At 37.1% G+C, this 21,573-nt stretch overlaps 2 protein-coding genes across 2 annotated transcripts in view; one reads left to right on the top strand and one right to left on the bottom strand.

The window, feature by feature from the left end:
* The window catches only part of CEP85L (centrosomal protein 85kDa-like), a 159,794-nt gene that overhangs the window by 99,188 nt on the left and 39,033 nt on the right, over window positions 1-21,573 (bottom strand). The window contains exon 3 of the mRNA XM_006839889.1: window positions 11,463-12,250. Coding sequence (XP_006839952.1) covers window positions 11,463-12,250 — 788 coding nt within the window. The remainder of the gene's footprint in view (window positions 1-11,462; window positions 12,251-21,573) is intronic.
* PLN (phospholamban) lies at window positions 5,480-5,638 on the top strand. Its single transcript, XM_006839888.1, has one exon. The coding sequence runs from the start codon at window positions 5,480-5,482 to the stop codon at window positions 5,636-5,638; it is 159 nt and encodes a 52-aa protein (XP_006839951.1).

Here is a 21,573-nt window from a genome sequence, read left to right as displayed (position 1 = left end):
TGCTTCAGGCATTATGCCCCTGATAACCCAAATAATCCTCTCCTTCTTTATTTGTTATATACATCTCTGAATGTAAAACTCAAATGCACAAACTTCAAAAAATAAACACACAATATGATCAAAACAAATTTTCTTTTTGTTTCATTATCACAGTACTCATGCCTTTGGTCCATTTAGCTGCCTTGACAACTGATACCAAGGTTGATTGCACCACAAAGTTTTCCACAAAATCCATAGTTGAGTACTTTTCTTCAGTCCATATAAAATCCTTAGCTTTCTTCAATTTCACTTCTGACTCCCTCATTCTACCATCTAAATATTCAATCCCTTTGTTCTGAGGTGTTTGAACCGAGAAATCTTGCTTTGTTCACCTTGCTTTCTCATAAAACCAGTAACTTTCACCTAAATTGGAACTACCACAGTGCCGATCAGATTGGCAAAGGTATAAACCTGACAGAAATCAAGAAAATTATCCTTCTAAATTAAAGATGCCCAAATCAGATGAGATGTAGTGTCTTTTCCACAGATAGTGCACCTACATTCCCATCCAACCTAATAAGGAAGCATGCTTGAAGATTATCAACCAAACACACAGCAATATAGAACACACACCTTCATCCAAGTATCCTCATAGTCGACTGAGGACCTCTAGTGCTTTTTAAATTGTATTCCACCTTCTTTTTAAGACAAAAAAGCAAAGAAAGCTGGCTGATTCACATTGTTCAGGGCATATTTATTAAGTGGTTTTGTGGGGTTTTTTTTCCTTAAACCTTCCCCCCAACACTCCTTCCCACCCACCACCCACCTACAGCTTTTAAAAAAAAAAGAAAAACCTCAGACATTAAGAAGTGTATTTTAATTGCAAATAAAAATCTAAATCTTCAGTATTTAATGGAATAAACAGATAACAGAAATTCCTATTTAACAGTGGGTAATTTAAAAAGCAAAATAATACAAGTGTAAAATCTAGATGCCAGAAAATCGATGACAAATCTAATGACGAACTTCTCTGATGTAATTCAATAAGAAAAAAAAATTCATATACAATCACTTCTGACTTAACTGTGGAAATGGCATACAATAGAGTGATGCTACTTTTTCAACCTCAATCTATAGAGAATTCTAATCCTTTGACTCAATGAAGAACTATAACCCATCAAGGTCCCTAGTAATAACCACAATTGTGAATATTGTCTGTGATTTCTAAGTGGCTATTGGAACAGACGATGGACCCCAGGAGAGAAGTAGAGTGCTGTGGGAGGGATGGTTGGTGTCAGGATTGGTAGAGGAGAATAGAGGGTGGCGGCAGGTCTGATCTCTGCCTCACAGAAACCAGCCTTGGGCTGATGCTGATTTCTCCTTCCCCCTTGGGAAGTCAGAGGCCAAACGCTACCTGCATGCCATTATTACAGTTGTGATGGTGGTGGTTATGTGCCGTGGAGTCGTTTCCGACTCATAGCAACCCTGTACAAGGTGTCCAAGGCTGTAAATCTTTACGGGAGCAGAAAGCCTCATCTTTCTCACGCAGAACAGCTGGTAGTTTCGAACTGCTGACCTTGCGGTTTGCAACCCTATTCGTAACCACTACGCTACCACAACTCCTTTATTACAGTTGTAATATTACATTATTGCAATGAAATGGGGGGGATGTAAAATTGCATGCTAAATTGTGAGTGGTCTAGTATTACTTTAATAATGTAACACTATGTGCAGATTTGTTAAAAGAATAACTAAGCTAACAAGAATAAAGGAGAACAAGAAGAACAGAAGCAACAATTTTAATTCCACGAATATAAGGGAGCTTTTCAAAATGTTCATGGAAAAATGGAATTAAAAGATAACAGAATTTTCCCACAACAATTTGACGCCCTCTTTTACATATAAGGTTTTCAAGAATTTTATCTTGGCGAAGTATATCAAAAACTGAAATTCAGAAAGTTCTGCAAAGCAATGAAAGTTCTATAGAACCTAATACGTACTAGTCCCCCTAAATGTTGCTTTATCACATACTTCTTGAAAGGTTATAGCTGCCTGTGGTTTGTCTCATTCGGTCTTCCACTTTAAAAAACCAGAATACTTTTTAAGTTGTTTTTTTTTTCTTCCCAATTTCACTTTCTTTCAGCAAGAAAGGTGAAGAAAACAATCAAAGGCTTTAAAACTTCTACACAAAGAACAGAATCTTTTCATCCTCCAAATATTAGGATAATTGTGGATCCCACAAACATCCAAGCACCTTTGCAAGGTACTCTTCTGTGCAGGGTCACTGTGAGTCTAAACCGTCTCAACAGCACTTAACAACTTGCACCTTAAGTGACAGGAGTCTTGGCATTTCTACCACCAGATTCCTATAAAGCATCTTTCCTATTTTTTCATCCTGATTCTAGGGCATGGATGATTATGTAATTAACCTTTGTTGTTATTGTTAAGTACCATGGAATCAGTTCTGACTCATAGTGCCCCTGCACAGTGTTCCCGAGGCTGTAAATCTTTATGGGGGCAGAAAGCCTCATCTTTCTCCCACAGAACAGCTGGAAGTTTCGAACTACTGACCTTGAGGTTAGCAGCCCAAGTCCTTATTCCTCTTCTCCCAAAATTTCCCACTTACATACACTGTTATCCTTTAAAAATAATCATTAAGTATTATTTTTAAAGGATGAACGTTCACTTCACTCTCTATGGCTGGTTATGCTAGTACAAAGTTAGAGCATCCCAAATATCATCTGTCTATGATTATTATAAAAGAATGCTCTTAAAATGTCAGGTGAAATAAAATAAAACTAAGCTATTTCTTTTTCTAGACTTTTCATCAAATATTACTCTATTAACACCAGCTTGGATCTGAGAGAGAGAAGAAAAGAGAATTGGGGGGGGGGGGGGGCGGAACTGCACTAGTTCTAAATCCACAGTACGATTGTCAGTGCAAATAAAAATAATGATAAACAACTAATAACCATGCCATAAATGATGATGTTCCTGAAGATCACAGAGGACACCCAAAATAGGACTGTGGTATTCCCACACACAACTTTTCAGTTCTCAACATCTGACACGAACTCTGTATTTATGGATGAAATCTGATTTAATTATGATACAGCCTTTGGATGTTCCGCAGAGTTAGTTAGAGCCAATGCATTTCAGATTTTACAACTACAAAATAAAATGGACTCACAAAATCAAAAGAGTACAGCTAAAATCTCAGTATGCAACTCACATTTGTTTTAACAAAAATTATAAGGAAATGCTACAAATTACTTCAGAATTATGACATATTTCAAAATTTGATAAGACAGTATATTATACTTCCAACAATGGCGAGTTCATCTCTTTGGAGCATGCTTCACTGTAGCTCTCAAATATCAACTATTCATTTGCACAAACTTAGTTAAATTCAACTCAGGTTGTTGTTGTTAAGTGCCTTAGTGTCAGTTCCGACTCATAGCGACCCTATATCGGGTTTCCAAGGTGTATCTGAACTGATGACCTTGAGATTCAAACCAACCTTACAGTCCAGTGCATTATCCCACAGCACCACACTTGTGTTAATCAGAAGGCCAGAAACTTAAGTAAATCCTATAACCCTCATTTTCCTCACTGTAGTAGAGACAGACATTATTAGAGAGGATATGTTCCAACTGTTATTCTAACTGGTTAAGCTGTCAAACATAGCACTATCTTTGATCAGTAACAATTTTCTAAACAAAATTTAAGAAATCAATGAAAAACTTCATTGACTTATTCAAACAGCACCAATTATGCACTAGGTACTAAGTTACACAATGCAAATGTGTACTAAATTACATAATGCAAATGCACTCTATATTCTTCATATACCAAAAGTTCAGTTTGGGACACAAGCATGAAATTTGAAATTTTAGCACAATATTATTTTTAGTATTCAGGTACCTTTGGTAAAAACCGGAGTTCTAAGGGAAATCAAGCACAGAGGGCAGTTAATTATGCCCTAATGGGCAGTGAAAGATTTCACTGAAGAAGTGATACTCAGACTGGAGTTTGTCTGGAAAAAAAGCAGTGATGGAGGGAAGGGGAAACATTCCAGACAGTCAGAACAACATGTGCAAAGGACAGACTCCTAAAAGAACGGAAATATTTATGGAACGATGATGACATGTTGCATGTGACTGAAGTACCGGTCACCAGCATCAGGATAAGAACGAGCTCTGTATGTGCTTTATGAGTAACTCATTAGCTTCCTTCTTTTCATGTGTATCTGAATAAGTTTTATCTCAATATATTTTTGCCTTTTAATTAAGACCACTTGGGTCATTAAGTTCTAAGACTTTACAAAAATATAAGTTCAAATAGGAATTACCAATGCCAATTCTTATTAATTTCTTAGCTGTATGCCCCACTTCTCACTTACTAACATGGTTAGGTTTCAAACACCAGGTCATTATGCGAAAATCAGCATTTAGTGAAAATGGGGGATGACTGCATCAAATCACAAAATGAAGGATGACTACACCGTTACGTAACTCCCAAATTCCATCATTACATAACTCCCAAGCCACTGAGAACTGTGGCTCAGCCGAGCTGACACATAACCAACACAAGTCAACATTACTTTTGCCTTGCACTCAGCATTCCATACTGCTAGATGTATGTAGTCAATGCCCAAAATCTCTCGGAAACCCTACAGGGTCGCTATGAATTAGAACCAACTCCATAGCACTTAACAACAACACCCAAAATAGTTGAATATATCTTTTTTTTTTTTTTTTACTATTGTCAGAAATGTAAAATGTCAGATGACAAGATAGTTCATAGTTGAGGAGTTATATATATTGTTATATATACTCATATAAAGGTACTAGTCAAATATATAAAGATATAAAAATAAATCTTCTGATAATTCCTCAACATTACAAATTCATTATATAATAAATATAAGCAGAAGTAGAAATAACTGAAGCAGAGTATATTTTCTAAAGAAAAAAAAACTATTATTATAGTATCTTAGCTGAAGAAATCAACCGAAAGTAATTAAATTAGAGATATATACCATATATCTGGTGTGGTGCTGTGGGCTAATACACTGGACTGCAAAGTCAGTTTGAACTGCAAAGTCAGTGGTTCAAGCTCACCAGCTGCCCCTCGGAAACCCTACACAGGGTCGCTATGGGTTGCAATCGACTCGATGGCACTTAACAACAAAAACAACTAAGTTCAAAGGAGTCCTGGTATCATAGTGGGTTACAAACCCACACATATATACATACAATACACACATAATCACGCTACAGAAAACATTTGATGTTATAAATACAAATCATTTTGTGGAAGATGAATTAACACAAAATTGTACTTCACCTGCTCAGAGAATAAGCAACACCTATGATGTTCATTAGTGTACTATTTTTATGTTGCAGGCTACCTAAAAGAAGACAGTGATCTCACGTTTGATTGCCAGCTTTTCATTTTCTTGACCTTTTCAAACTCAGACTTCCTGCCTTCCAGTGCCATGGAGAAAGTTCAATACCTCACTCGCTCTGCTATAAGAAGAGCTTCAACCATTGAAATGCCTCAACAAGCACGTCAAAATCTCCAGAACCTATTTATCAATTTCTGTCTCATCTTAATATGCCTTCTGCTGATCTGCATTATCGTAATGCTTCTCTGAAACTCTGCTATAACCTCCAGTTCTACACATTACCACAGCTTTATGTCATCATCCCATGAAGAGGGGAAAACAATACTGTAACACAGACCATTTCCTGAGTAGAAGAATTTCTTTGTGAAAAGGTCAAGATTCAGACCAAAACACATTGTCAGCAAATTGATTCACCTGCTGGATCTTGTAAACATGATCAGTGCTTTATTTTCAAAAAACTATCTTTAAAATGACTATAATATAAGTGTGTACAATGTAACTGTGTATATCCTTGCCAACTCTTTTCTGAGGATAGAGCAGGTATTTAGTTTTGAAACTGCACTGCTACTAAGTCTATTTTAGATATTAAACATTTACTATTTGGGTACATATAATTCATATTGTCCTATAGGAATTTCCTTGACAGATATTATTTTTCAGATCTTCACCAAGAATCAAAATAACAATTCCAACGAAATATCATTATTCAAAATAGCCCAGTAATCCTTTAGCAGAACATCCATTCTAAAATAGAAATTGTATTCTTTATCAATACCTCCATCAACATTTTTTAACATGTGTAAGAATTGAGTAGGAAAAATACTATTTTCTAAAATAAAAAAATTGCTCTTGAATAATTTTTTCAAAGAATTATAAAATTCTAGTTCAATTAGGTAAACCATAATCTGTTTCCTTTAGGACATTAGGATCAACACATGAGAAGTGGTGGTTAATTTAATAATCTCACAGTGTGATGAGTCGTAACAACCAATATGTAAGAGAATAGAGTCTAAACTTAATCAAAGGCACTATAGTTGATCACCTTAGCTGCAGTATCTAACTTGCCATAATCTATCTTAGAAATCATGAAATCTTAGAATTTAGAAGGATTTTATACAATGTCTTCTATTCCAACCTCATAACTGTTCAATATAAAGTAGGGAATAAAAGATTTCCAATGACAGAAAAGATTATAACTTCAAGCATTAAAAAAAAAAAAAAAAAAAACCACGTTATTTTAATTCTATCTCCAAATATTCACTAATTCTTTGATCACATTTTGAAGTAAACTTTTTGTCCCATTTATTGTTTATAATATGGAGCCTTGGTGGTACAGTGGCTAAGCATTTGGCTGCTAACTGAAAGGTTGGTTGTTGGAACTCACCAGGCGCTTCAGGAGAAAAAGATGTGCCACCTGCTTCCATAAAGCTTATCATCTTGGAAACCATGTGGGGCAGATCTACTCTTTTCCACAGAGCTGCTATGAGTCAGAACTGACACAATGACAATGGGTTTCATTTGTGTCAGGGTTAATAATAAAACACCGCTATTTTCCCAATGTATCAAGCAGATGGTGAACACCTACTATTTTGTAGGCCACTATACCAAGCTAAATTATAGACCCAGCAATGCTAATCTGCAATTATTTACAATTGTTGAGTACTTTTTCAATTTCCCCTCTTATTATTTAAAAATATCTTCTAACAATTCATAAAATAGGCATTAAGCAAAATTTAGTCTTGGGAAATATATCCATCAAAATTAAGCAAATGACTCAGTTTAAAATGAAGATTTAAACTATTTGCCTCATATACTATACTACATAATCTAACAATCTTTAACTTTAGAGTTCAAGACATGTTGCTAATAACAGCAATTATTAAAGGAGAATTAATAATTATTATTTAACAATATGCAATATTATTAAATTAGAAAATATACTAATTCATCATGTGGTTTTCTAAAATATGGTTATAAAAATAATTGCAAACATCAATTTTGATCTGTTTTTTAACCCAAGTGTTGCTAAATAAATAAAGAAGGAAGCACTGCTTTTGAAGTCCTTTCAACCAAGAGATGGACTGGACATCATGGTTACAGCTTACTAATGTAAAGAGCTGAGCTGGGAAAGCATTGCTTTGGTTTGTTAATTTGTTTTTTCAGCAAAGCCTCACCTGCTGATTGTTGTTGTTAGGGGCGTTTGAGTCTGAGTCATAGCAAGTCTATGTACAACAATGAAAATACAGTCCGCTGATTGGAGACTCCAATAAAAACCGGAAAGCTAGACAGTTAACCTCACTGGTCTCAGCAATTAACCATGCTGATTCCTTTATTATTAATTGTTCGCTAAACATCGACTTCAAAACATTAACTGTGCAGTTTTGGACCTTTCCTCAGTATATGGAGACAATTTTTTTGTTTTGTTTTATTTTTCATTTTACCTTGCTAGAAATTAAAACATTGTACTTTGAGAATTACGGAATACTAATTACGCAGATCACAATGTAGAACTACAGCCTGTTCTTCAATAGAACTTAATAATAATTCTATTTATCACAATGTGCAAAAATAATATATGTTTTCAAAAGTATTTAAAGGATTCTAAACATCAAATGCTCTAACAATTTCTACTTTAGAATAAATTATAATACTAATTTACAAAATATTAAGAAAGAACTAATTCTGCAATGTTTAATGTTACCTTTTATATTTACTTGGCTAAAAATGAATACTTGTTTACTACATATGATCAGGATCACACATATGAAAATGAATGTGTTCTTGGACACATTTAAATTGTTTTGTAATACACTCAAGTTGTTGGTAAGAGTATATAACAATCTACTTATAGTTTTGATTTTACAGGTTGATTTTGGTGACTTTTCCTAAATAAAATGAAATCAAGATTTCTTAGTACAGACACAAGAGGGCAGACCTACACAAAACAATGAATTTGTTACTAACTAGAGATTATTTACCCTTGATTATTTCATTTTCTAGCCAAATGAGAGAATGGTAAATATTTAAAAAAAAAAAAAAAAAAAAATCTGTTCTTCTACTAAGTAACAGCACACTTTTAAATGTCTATAAATTACATGCCAGACAATAAGTAGAAAAAGCTATAAAGATGAAAAAAAATCACTTTCTTACTAGTTTCATTTATTAAAACATGCAAACACAAGTCAATTATACAAGCATAAAATTTTCAGCTAACTATTGAACGTGTTGGATTAATGGTGTGATACTGTGTTAATGCGCTAGACTACAAAGTCGGCAGTTCAAGCTAACCAGCCACTCCTCAGAAGCCCTATACAGGATCAGTGGTGGAGGATGCACACAGAAACTATAAACTTTACTAACTGAGGCCTAGATGGCTTCTCTTCACAAAGGAAAATGCTTCAGGATACTATACTATTTACACACCAGCTAATTTAGCAAGAAACCATGCAAATCAAAGAACTCTTTGAGGCTGGCTCAATGATAATTCTGGACTGAGTCCTCAAAGAAGCAAAACTTCCAAGTTACAGTTAAAAACCTCTTGAATGATAAAAGAAGGGTGCTGTGAGGATTAAATGGGATGCAACACTGTAAAAGCTAGGCCCACTTCCATGAGTCAATTCCAACTCAAAGCAACTCAAGAGCTACAAAGTTCTATAGAAATCTAGAGAGTTACTAGACATACAGAAACTTTCAGCCAAATTCCTTTCTTGGTTGCAAAAAAGTTGCTTTTTGCGGTGAGAGAGTAGCAGTTGTGTTTGAAAACCACATACATCCTCATAACCTATTAGATGGACTGATCCTTAGGACTATTCCCTTCATGTAAAAATTAGACAGAAAAAAAGGAAGTGAATGTTTTAAATAAACAGCTATAATAAGAGCTTTTAAAGCAAAGACAGTACTTATAGCAGAGGTGGGGAACCTTTTTTCTGTCAAAATTCATAACACAATTAGTGCGCCATGCAAAATTTCCAACTTAAAAATTAACCTGCTATATTTGCTCAAACATTTAATTAACTCACCACTAAGGCACAGAACGGAGTCCTGGTGTGGCGCTGTGGGTTAATGTGTCAGACTGCAAAGCCATTTGAACTGCAAGGTCGGTGGTTCAAACTCACCAGCTGCTTCTTGGAAACCCTATACAGGGTCACTATGGGTCGGAACCAACTTGATGGCACTTAACAACAAGACACTTAATGGAGTCCTGGTGTGGCACTGTAGGCTAATTCTCTGGACTGCAAAGTCGTTTTAAACCACACAGTTAGGGGTTCAAGCTCACCAGCCGCTCCTCGGAAACCCTATATAGGGTCGCTATGGGTCAGAGTTGACTCAACGGCACTTAACAACAACAACAAATGTGATGGCTGGAACTGTGGTTGCCCTGGCAGGGCCAGATCAAATGATTTCTTGGTTTTCTTTCATTGGTTCCATCCTTCTACTCAAAAGCTAAGAACTCTATAAAGAGACAAGCTAATCAAGAAGTAAAGCTTTCTGTGTACACGGAAGTAAAGCTTTCTGTGTACATGCAAACGGTGCTCCTTAGCAGCAGCCTGCTCCCTCTACATGCACTGGGAAAACAACTTCAAAAATGAATTTATCCAGAATACACCCTCACCCTCCCTACCTACCTACCCTATTCTCTGACATTGCTTTAAGGTTGGGGGAAACCTTGTTTATAGCAGGCAGATTGAGACAAGAACTTACTCCTTTAAATGTGCCCAGCATTCTGAGTCACCCCTCTCTCTATCATCCCTACACTTCAGGATACAGTAGAATACTAAGACACTTAGACTGCTTTGTGTCTGTCTAAAGACACCAGCTTGTAAAACAAAACAAAACTGCCTGATTCCCTCCCTGTCCTATAATCACAGGCATTTAATAATGAAAACGATGCTTAAATTACATAAAATCATAAGATCAAATTCACTAGCAGTCCAAATCTATACAATCCTCTGGAGAAAGATGAAGCTCTCTGCTCCCATGAAGACTTACAGGGTACCTGTGAGTCTGAACCGATTCCATGGGCACAGCAGCAACAGTATTTGAAAAATTGTATCCTTTTTCCAATCACTTGAATTGGTAACTCACAAATAGATTTTATTAAATTGTTTGCTTCTGATTTGCAAGTCAGGCATCTTAATGATGCTTCTGTTTTTATAGACATACTAAAGATTTCAAGAACTGGGTCCCATGGGATGTGTTAAAGGTTTTTTTATGAATGTACCACTTTAGGTCATATGTATGTTTGGGAGCTGTACTCAGATTTATGAAATTCCTACGGAAGTTATCTCATTTTTTCATAGACTATAATCCTTAAATATCCTTTATTATTATTTTGAATTTATGAATACTGACTTTTAGATGTTTAGGAAATTTTTGTAATTTGTGATAGGAATAATTTTCTTCAGAAAATTCTATTACTAATAAAAATTTGGTGGCATTTATTTAAAATTCTATAGCTACTTGGGTCTCCAGTTAACATAAATTACAGGAAATTACCTTGAAAAAGAAACATTTCCAAATCAAGAACTGTATATCTTTATAAGTTAGTCCCTAGACCCATCAAAAGCTATAAGCCTTAAATGATAATCTAAAATATCTTGTCTCAATTTAATTTTTTAAAAATAAAACATACCCATTCCATTCTGATTGATACATAGAAGCCAATTACAAAAATTTATAAATGACTTTAGTTTCACCTTCTCATTTTTCAGATGAACAAACTATGGCCAAACCATAAATATTATCTAAGACCTTATACACCACCAAGCTAATATCACTGTATTATTCCATGACCATTTCTTTGTTTCTGTTTTCAGTTTCTTTAGATTGGATGGCTTTGTTTATTTTTACAACCATTTAACAAATGAGGGGGAAAAAAGTAAAGACAAGAGGTTAGGTTCATGTTAATCAGTCTCAAATGCTTTTAAGTTTTATTAACTCAATACTTTTCAAGTCTACATACATCTGTGCTTATTAACTTGAAGGGGTAAGCAAAATCAAAATACATTTTTATAGGTTGTTGTATTCATAACATCCACTAGAGGGAAGCAAACACTAGATTTTGGAGCCTTACCTGCATTGGTGTCTCACTTCCTTGTCTGAACTCTTCAATTTGCTGTTGTTGCCAAGGAGATAAACTGTAAGAGTCCTCAGTAGCTCTACATTCCAAAGGATTTGTCCGCAACTGCTCTGTAAGCCACATTTGAGTCCTCACAGAAGGCTGAATGGGAACCCCACCTACTGCCTGTTGACCAAGTATTAAATATTTAGGAGGTTCGAATGACTCTGAGTTTGTCATAATGGGCTTGCTTTCAGGTAAGGCACTATATGTCATATCTAAGGCCTGTCTCCTAAGAGTGGAGGGAAAAGCTCTAAAGTCCTCTTTGCTACAACTATCAAATTTATATTTACAGTCCAGAGTTGAGGACCGTTTTTTATTTATTTCCTTGTCCTCCAGTTTAAGCATCTCCATACTGTCATGTAAGCAGCTAGGTCCGATTGTCCTTAGTTGTGATGGTAAAACCTTGCTCCTCCCTGTCTTTTCCAAGCCATTACGGGGCACTTCAGTGTGTGCAGTGCCACCTTGGCTGCAGTTATCAGGAGTAGTGAGCTTAGACAAAGAAGACCATTTCCGGAGGGGCCGGAAGTCCTTCATGTCTAGCGAGGAGTCCTGCTCATCCTTACTGCGATTTCCCATGGTTTGCATGAGGCTTGAGTTCCATTTTGAGGCATCTGATGTCAATGATTCCCTGTGTCGGGGAACTGAAGAGCTGGAGTTAGACGGCATCACGTGGGCAGTAGGAAGGGTAACCAATGATCGACTAGGCTTAAATGATAATGTGCCACTTGAAGTTGAATGATCTGGAAAGAGAAAAACAGATTTCCAAATCAGTTCCAATTTACAGGAAAGGAAGAAATGGGACCAAAGGCCATTTCTAGTATGGTTTTCCTGCACAAGTTGTTCAGAACTTTCTCAAAAAGAGAGATTTAAGACAGGAATGGACTGATAAAAGAGGAAATATGCACAAGAATACCCACACTTGCAGATAATACCCACTTGACCTGGCTTCAATGACTGGATGATCAGAGCTCAACCAGAAGAAGAAAAAAGAGAAAAAAAAAAAAAGTAATCTGATACAATTTGATGAACTTGACCTATACCTATGGATGCAGTAGCTCATAAGAGGGAACAAATCTTTTGCAAGGATCATTCCCAACCCCTCCATACAGAGTAGACTGTTCTGGACAACTTGGACATTGGCTACCCAAAGCGCAGGGGCTACAAAGGCAAGAAGTGACTGGCTTATAAACTTTCAAGAGGGAGCATAGATCCAGAGGATACAGAGAAAGGTGGACTCTCCACTGAGTAGTATCCAATCTCTCTGGGCGGGGCTAATGAAAAGAGACGTGGTACAATGGTAAATATCAGGACTGACCGCAAGTGTTGGAAATGTAAAGGTGGACGTTTTGTAGCAAAAGGAGGGGAGTGATCGACTTGGCAATCCAGGAGCAGAGGTTCCTGGAACCATCAAGGGAGAAGAGCAGAATGAGAGACCCTACCCATAGAAGTAGTGACACCAGAGATGGAGGAAGAGACAATGATGTGGAGAGATGGAGAGATGGACTGGCTAGGGACTGTAGACCCAGAGAGGGAGAGGGGCTGTGTGCTGATGACTGGGAGAGAAGGCTTGCAGGGCATAACCTTTGGTTGGTTGACGATGCATGAAGGGGATTGTAACCATGGCAATGAAACAATATGCGATAGGATGAATGTAAAGCTAATGTTCTCCCACGTAAACTATCACATAATTCACAATAAAACATTTTTTAAAAAGTTCATGGAAAAATTTGATTTAAAAAAATACTCTTCATTAAACTTACCTAAAGCAAGTCAAACGCCTTCAAACATTATTTTCTAAATATGGATACACAAAAAAGCATATGTCCACTGTTGTTGCTGTTGTCAAGTGCCACTGAGTCGGTTCCGATCCAGAGCGACCCTGTATAAGGTTTCCAAGGAGCAGGTGGTGAGCTTGAACTACTGATCTTGCATAGTTCAAACTGACTTGGAGGTCCAGCACATTAACCCACAGTGCCACGTCAGAACTCCATATATATCCATTTGTTGCTGTTGTTGTTAAGTGCCATCAAGTTGGTTCCGACCCATAGCGACCCTTATAGGGTTTCTGAGGAGCAGCTGGTGAACTTGAGTTGCCAACCTTGCAGTTCAAAGGGCTATGCAATCTGGTGCATTAACCCACAGCGCCACACCAGGACTCCTATATGTCCACTACTTCATAGATGAAAACCACCTGGAAAAGTGGTTTAAGATAAAAAGCTATCTTCTTTTTGACAATTCTTACTTATAATCCAGCTTTCAAGGCTTAGACACAACTCTGTCACAAAACAGTTTTTATCATTGTATTTTCTGAACTGTGGAAGTCTATACCTAGTCTGAATATTTTCAGCACCTCACTAAATGCGAACTCATATCTGAGATGGGGATACAGGCATTTCTGCAGCCATGGAGAGTAGTAAGAAGGGTTCTAGAATACTATTTACAAAAACAGAGTGGTCCCTGCATTCCCAGTCTCAGTTACTGATACCACCAAATACAACTTGAGAGTCTATTTTGATACCTTTCTCTGCATGGTCATAAAATCACCAAGTTGGAAATTTTACTTTCAAAGTGACTGCATAGATTTTATTATTTCCTTACGAGAGGAAATCATATTCGACACATAGCACCGGTTGTAGTAGGTTGTATGGCAGCTCACAGGAGTCCTGATGTGACACTGTGGCTTACAGCACTGGATTTTGTAACACAAGGTCGGTGCTTCAAACTCACCAGTCACTCCTTGGAAACCCTATATACAGGGTCGCTATGAGTCGGAACAGACTTGACAGTACTTAACAACAACGGAAGCTCAACAGGTGAATAAGATTCAAGGAGACCAGCCACACTGTGGGAGGAAGATAAGACTTTCTGCTCCCCACGAAGATTTAAAGCCACAGAAACCTTATACAGGATCACTATGGGTGGGAAATGACTAGATGGCACTAAACAACGACAACCTACTTAGTAAGGAGTGCTGGTGGCCTGGTGAATAAAGTAATGAGCTGCTAACCAAAAGGTCAGCAGTTCAAACTCACCAACCCCTCTACAGGAGAAAGATGAGGCAGTCTGCTTCCTTAGACTTAGAGCCTTGGAAACGCTCTGGAGCAGTTCTACTCTGTCCTATAGGGTGACTATGAGGAATCATCTCAACGGTGCTGGGTTTATACTCAATGAATTTAACAAGAAGCAAACAATTATCATCCAATATACCACATTAAAATCCAAGATTATATTTTTATTAACAGGGAGACATCAAAAAGGGGAAAGCCATTTGAAGTAGGGGTAGGAAGGGGGACAGGAAGTAAATGCTGAAAGGTAACTTTCCATATCCCTGTCATACTGTTATTCAAGAATATATTTAAATATTACTTATGTGCTTTTGATGTTATTTTTATATAAATAAGTGGGAAAAGAAATTTTCATAAGAAAATTCAGAAAAGATTCAAGAGGATTAACTTTTTAAAAACTGAATTTCAGCTGGTGACTTCAGAGAATTTATTCACCTGAAGATGAAGAAAAGAAAGATCGATACAAAAGCATTACATCCATGGCTGCCTATCAGCTTCTGCAGAACCTTTTTGTATTCAGGAAAATTCCCACATTATGAATCTTACCTCCAAAAATAAATCTCCAATCTCAAATTCTCAACATCCTCTGCAACGACTCTGCACAAGATTTGTCTGGAAGTGAGTCAGATGAGACACTGGACCGTGTGGCACTACCTTTTTTTAGCTGGTTAGACTTCCCACAAAGACAACAGCAGTGGAAGCCCCTTAAAAAGGCTGTGGACTCAAGTTCCTCACCCCGAATTTCCTCCACTGTCTGGTAGGGTTGCAGGCAACAGTCCTCTGATGTGATTTAAGGCATGTTAAGGAGCTCTGGTAGCGTAGTGGTTACGAATCGGGCTGCGAACCTTAAGGTCAGTGGTTCGAAACTACCAGCCGCTCCGCGGGAGAAAGATGAGGCTTTCTACTCCCGTAAGGATTTACACCCTCGGAAACCCTGTACAGGGTCGCTATGGGTCGGAACCGACTCGACGGCACTTAACAACAACAACAACAAGGTGATTTAAGGTCAGTTTGAACCGCCAGGTCGGCAATTCAAACTTACCAGCTGCTCTTGGGAAAGGAGGTCATTATGGGTCCCAAACTACTCAATGGCAATTAACAACAACAATAACCTGGAAGCTTAAGCTTTAAGTCGGTTGTTCTAATGCTCCCAGATATTCTGTGAGCTATCAAATATCCTTACATTTCTCATCAGCATAATCATCCCGTGGTACTGTAAGATAAGGAGTGGGCTGCAAAATGCATGGTCAGTGGTTCAAACCCACTAGTCACTTCTCAGAAACCCTATACAGGGTCGCTATGAATTGAAACAGATTTGATCGCACTAACAACAACAAAAATCATATATCCTTAAATTTCTCATGAGAATCATCATCCAATTGGGCTTCTTCTTCTTAAGGATCTTCATTGTTCCTATATAAAAGTCAGGAGAGTGTGGTTCCAAAAGAAGATAGATTACTCTCTATCTGCAACCAACATGAAAGAACTGTTAAGAAAAGCCGTCCAATGTAATTCTTGAAAGGTACAAGAAGCAACATTGTACCAATCGTCAACTGCCCTGTTAGGAAAGAGCCTTGACATGTGCTATCACTCAGAGTATCTACCCAAAGGGATGAACTGCCGCTGTTGTTGGAAGTGCTGTTGAGTCCATTCTGACTCATAGCGACACTGTACAGAGAAGTGACTGATGGGTTTGAACTGCCGACCTTGCAGTGGCCAGTCCTGTGCTTATCCTACAGCACTATGTCGGTAAGTGCCATCAAGTCGATTCCAACTCACAGCGACCCTGTGTAAGGGTTTCCAAGGAGCTGCTGGTGAGCTTGAACCACTGACCTTGCAGTTCAAACAATTTTGCAGTCTGATGCATACACATGACCAAAACCAAACTATCAAAATGGTAATTCTGATAGCAGGGTTGAGAGTAGAGTAAAGCAGAAAGGTTGACAAGAGCTAGACTGATTAAGAGACAATTCTGATAATCAGCAGAACAAGGTAACAGAGTAGGAATATGCCTATGCGGGTCAGTTCTAAATAGAAATAGGGCAATATCCCCAAAAGTCTCTAATTCGTACCTGAGGAAATATTTGTACCAAATCCTGAAAGCCAAGAGGACTTAAAATACTTATTGATGGGGAATGAAGCAAATACTGCTGAATGATGACGCACAGAGATTGTAATAATTGCAATGAAACTATGGTGTAAAGCCACTGTTCTCCTATGTAAACTATCACTCAGTTCACAATAAAAACTTATTTTAAAAAATGTTTATTGATCAAGATCATAGGCCACAGTCTTTGGTATGGTCACACCTCAATGTAAAGAAAACAGAAATCCTCACCACTGGACCAATAAATAACATCCATATAAACAGAGAAAAGATTGAAGTTTTCAGAGACTTTATTTTGCTTGGATCAACCATCAACGCTCATTGGATCAACACTCATAGAAGCAGCAGTCAAGAAATTAAAAGGTGTACTGCATTGGGCAAATGTGTTGTACAAGACCTCTTTAATGTGTTGAAGAACAAAGACCTGAGTGTGAGGACTAAGGTAGTAAACACCTGACCCAAGCCACGGTATTTTCAATAACCTCACATGCATGTGAAAGCTGGACAGTGAATAAGCAAGATAGATTTAACCATCACCAGCAAATGAGAACTAGTGTAGCACTGAATTTACTGTGACATTGAGAATTCATCATTGTTGAAACTAACGGTCAAAATTTACACACCTGAACACACATAACATGAATTATTGAGAGAGGTATTAAATATTTGACAGTATGATTATCCGAAAAAAGTCCACATATCTTAATCAGAGATGAGTTGTGTTAAAGTTAACTTTAACAGTTTGAACACTTTTAAAATGTCATTTTGCAAAGTGCCATGGGCTGCCAAAAGAACCAATAGATCCGTTTTGGAAGTGCAGACAGAGTGCTTCTTAGAGGCCAAGATGGCCAAACTTCATCTCTCATACTTCAGACATATTGTCAGGAGGGACCAGTCACTGGAGAAGGATATCATGTTAGGTAAGGTGGAGGATGAGAGAAAAAGAGGAAGACCCCCAATGAGATGGATTGGCAAAGTGACAGCATCGATGGACTCAAGCGTGTTAACAGTAGTGAAATTGGCCCAGGATCAGGCAGTGTTTCGATCTGCTGCGCATAAGGTCACTATGGGTCAGTACCGACTCGATGGCACCTAACAACAACAAGTACAGTTCATTAGAGGTTGGTGGAACTCCTAAAGTGCTTTTTTATGTAGGTTGATGCATCAGACTGCAAAGCCGTTTGAACTGCAAGGTCGGCTGTTCAAGCTCACCAGCTGCTCCTTGGAAACCCTATACAGGGTCGCTATGGGTCGGAACCGACTCGAAAACACTTCACAACAACAACAGTAGCCACAAATCCCAAATGCAACTTATGACATCTAACTCACATCCAAGGTACAACAGTAAAATCTGAAACCAGCCGAGGGCAGGCCTTTTGAAAACCAGAGAACAGAGTGTATAGTATTCACAAGGACTCCAAAGAGCTAATGAATTGATAACAGAGGGGAAGACTACACTAAATATGTTGTGGTTGTTGAGTGCTGTTAAGTCGGTTCCAACTCATATCAACCCTGTATACCATTTCCAAGGAACAACTGGTGAGTTTGAGCTTCTAACCTTGCAGTTAGCAGTCTAGTCCTTACCTTGCAGTGTCACAGCAGGAACCCATCGTAAATCAATAATAATATAAAATCCTTTCAATTATTAGAAAAAAATATTAAGACACTGAAGCAGAAGACTGGTGTTTGTTCATATTCATAGTTGTTTTAAATAGAACTCACTTACATATAACTAGGTTAAAATGCTGTGATGCCCTGGTCTTAAGTTCTGCCTTTAAGCTGAAGAAATCTATCTGAAACCATCTCCTCCAACACTATAACTCAAATGCACCAATTCTATTCCTTATTCACTGTCCAGCTTTCACATGCATGTGAGGTTACTGAAAATACTGTGGGGCTTGGGTGAGGTGCACCTTAGTCCTCACACTCACGTCTTTGTTCTTCAACACATTTGCCCAATGCAATACACTGTTTAATTTCTTGACTGCTGCTTCTATGAGTGTTGATGGTTGATCCAAGCAAAATAAAGTCTCTGAAAACTTCAATCTTTTCTCTATTTATATGGATGTTATTTATTGGTCCAGTGGTGAGGATTTCTGTTTTCTTTACATTGAGGTATGACCATACTGAAGGCTGTGGTCTTTGATATTCATCAACAAACATTTTTTTCTAAGTTTTTATTGTGAACTGAATGATAGTTTATATAGAACAGTGGCTTTACACCATAGTTTTCATTGCAATTATTACAATCTCTGTGCGTCATCATTCAGCAGTATTTGCTTCATTCCCCATCAATAAGCATTTTAAGTCCTCTTGGCTTTCAGGATTTGGTACAAATATTTCCTCAGGTACGAATTTGAGACTTTTGGGGATATTGCCCTATTTCTATTTAGAACTGACCCTCATAGGCATATTCCTACTCTGTTACCTTGTTCTGCTGATTATCAGAATTGTCTCTTAATCAGTCTTGCAGCAATGAGTCAAAGATATATAAGAAATAATAAAGTACCTAGACAAAATGAAAATAAAAGCACCATGTGCCCAAACTTATGGGACATAACAACTCCAGTGCTCAGAGAAATATGTATAGCTATGAAAACATACATTTAAAAAGATCTCAACTCCATAAGCAACTTTAAACTTTGAAGAACTAGAAAAACAAGAGCAAACTAAGCCCAAAGTTAGAAGGAAAGAAAAACAAGGATCACAGTAAAGATTAATAAATTAAAAAAAAGAGATAAGAGAAATTCAAGAGAGAAAATCCATGAAACCAAAAGTTAGTTGTTTATAAAGATCAATAAAACCAACAAACCTTTATCAACAAGTAAAAAGAGAAACACACACACACACACCAAAAAAAAGTAAATAAAAGTAGTTAGCATTATAACCAGCTCTAGAAGGATTATCAAAGAATACTATAGAATACTATACACGAAGATAACCTAGATAAAATAGATAAATTCCTAATAACACACAGAACACTCATTTCTTTTAAAAAAAAAACTTGTTGTGCAATAGATTCTGACACATAGCAACCTATAAGAGAGTGAGCTGCCCGTGGGGTTTGCCAGGCTGTCATCTTTACCAGAGTAGAACACCAGGCCATTCTCCCCAGGAGCCACTGAGAGGTTCAAATCTCTGAGGTCTTGGCTAAGCAACTGAGTACTCAACCACTGTGTCACCAGAGCTCCTGTACATACAACAATAATACACAAATTTGTACAAATCTTAATTCTCATTTTATTACATGATTTCCAGTCCCTGCTTTTCTCAACAATGTTTTGTAAGTTTTTATTTGTGCTTTTCTCAGCAATGTTTTTTAAGTTTTTATTTGTGAAGTCACTTCAAATTCACATGAGACAGAAAATGGGCATAAAGTTCTCAAATTATTTCCATGTAAAATAATTACAGAATTCTATCTTTCCCAAATTAGACAATTGTTTGTACATTATCTCTTAGCAACCATTCATAAGAAACTAATAAACTTTTTAAAGCCAGATCAAAAACGGGTCTTTTGTATAAAGCTTTTTGTTTTGTTTTTAAAAAGCATTTTTGATGTACAGCCATACAATTATCAATTTAATTAAAGGACCAAGTGCCTAAAGAGAGGTCGGCAATAGAAGTCAAAATGATTTTAAAAGCTGGTCAGCAAATAGAAACTCTTTTTTTTATTACTAGTCCAGTGTGGTGCTGTATGATTAGCACTGGACTGCTAACCACAAAGATGGTGGTTCAAACCCACCAGCTGCTCCTTGGAAATCCTATTCAGGGTCACTATGCATAGGAACCGACTTGTCAGCACTTAACAACAATATATCATTTTCTGTTCATCGGAACCTAAACAATGGCAACAGGTTATATACCATTTTCTGGGTATCTACCACTGGTTTCAACTCAAGACTAAGTCTTGTAGTTTGCTTACAAGTTTTCGTTATAAAAAAGTTTAGCAACTTAAATTGGATTTTACTTAATCTCTTAAATTACAGGTTGTGATTTTTTGAAAATGAAAAGTGTCTTAAAAATAAAACTGCTACTTGATAGCAGAACAGACAGGTCTTTGGTTCACTGGAGAATCTGGGGTGATGTGGTCATTAAAGTTGCCCTTAAACCCAAGGTTCCTTGACTGAAGAGCCTGTATAGGTTGGTTCATCTCTCAAATCAACCCAATTCCATTCAACTCAGTCATGTTCAGGCTTTTATATTCGACCAGGACAAGAAGTGAAATGATAGAAAAATCAAAACAATAATAAGTAATGAAGGTGAAAGGGAGGTCCATAAATATACAAAAATATACCTCCCATAAGTAATTCTCATTTTTGTAAATTTGCTCAGAGCTTTAGCGATACTGTGTATTAACTATGTTTAAGAAACTAAAATTCAACTATTTCCTTATAAACAATAATGTAGATTAACAAGAATATTAACTAGTGATGAGGAAAGGGGCAAAGGAAAAGGGTTATTTGCTTTGCAAAATAATTATTTTGTGGATTATTTTGAGTATCTGACCTAAAAACAGTTTGGTTTCAAAAGCCAAAAGAAAAAAGTGTCTGTGCATGACCTTTGACAAATGAAAGACTAAAGTCCAGTGAGGTTAAGTTACTTGATCCAAGTACACAGCTCTAAATAGAATCCTGATCTTCTGTTTCTGTGTCTAGTGTGAGCTATACTATCCTACACAATCTCTCTCTTCAGGTCTCCTTACCACTTACTGTATCTACCACAGTGGGTGGTTAAAGCAGGGCTTTGGAGACATACCTGCAGAGGCCTACTCTACCACTTGACCATAAATATATTATTAACAATAATCAATGAAAAGATGATAATTATACTTTGTCTCAGAAGAATTCTAAAATGAAAAGAAAAATAAACCATACATAAAGTATAAAAACCT

This window comes from Chrysochloris asiatica, unplaced genomic scaffold (assembly GCF_000296735.1).
Source record: "Chrysochloris asiatica unplaced genomic scaffold, ChrAsi1.0 scaffold00027, whole genome shotgun sequence".
In the NCBI taxonomy this organism is placed as follows: domain Eukaryota; kingdom Metazoa; phylum Chordata; class Mammalia; order Afrosoricida; family Chrysochloridae; genus Chrysochloris; species Chrysochloris asiatica.
The sequence above is the reverse complement of the archived record's forward strand: the minus strand, read 5'-3'. Positions and strand labels throughout refer to the sequence as shown.

Excerpts from the sequence above, each read along its gene's own strand:
- PLN (XM_006839888.1), top strand. The coding sequence starts at position 5,480 with ATGGAGAAAGTTCAATACCTCACTCGCTCTGCTATAAGAAGAGCTTCA.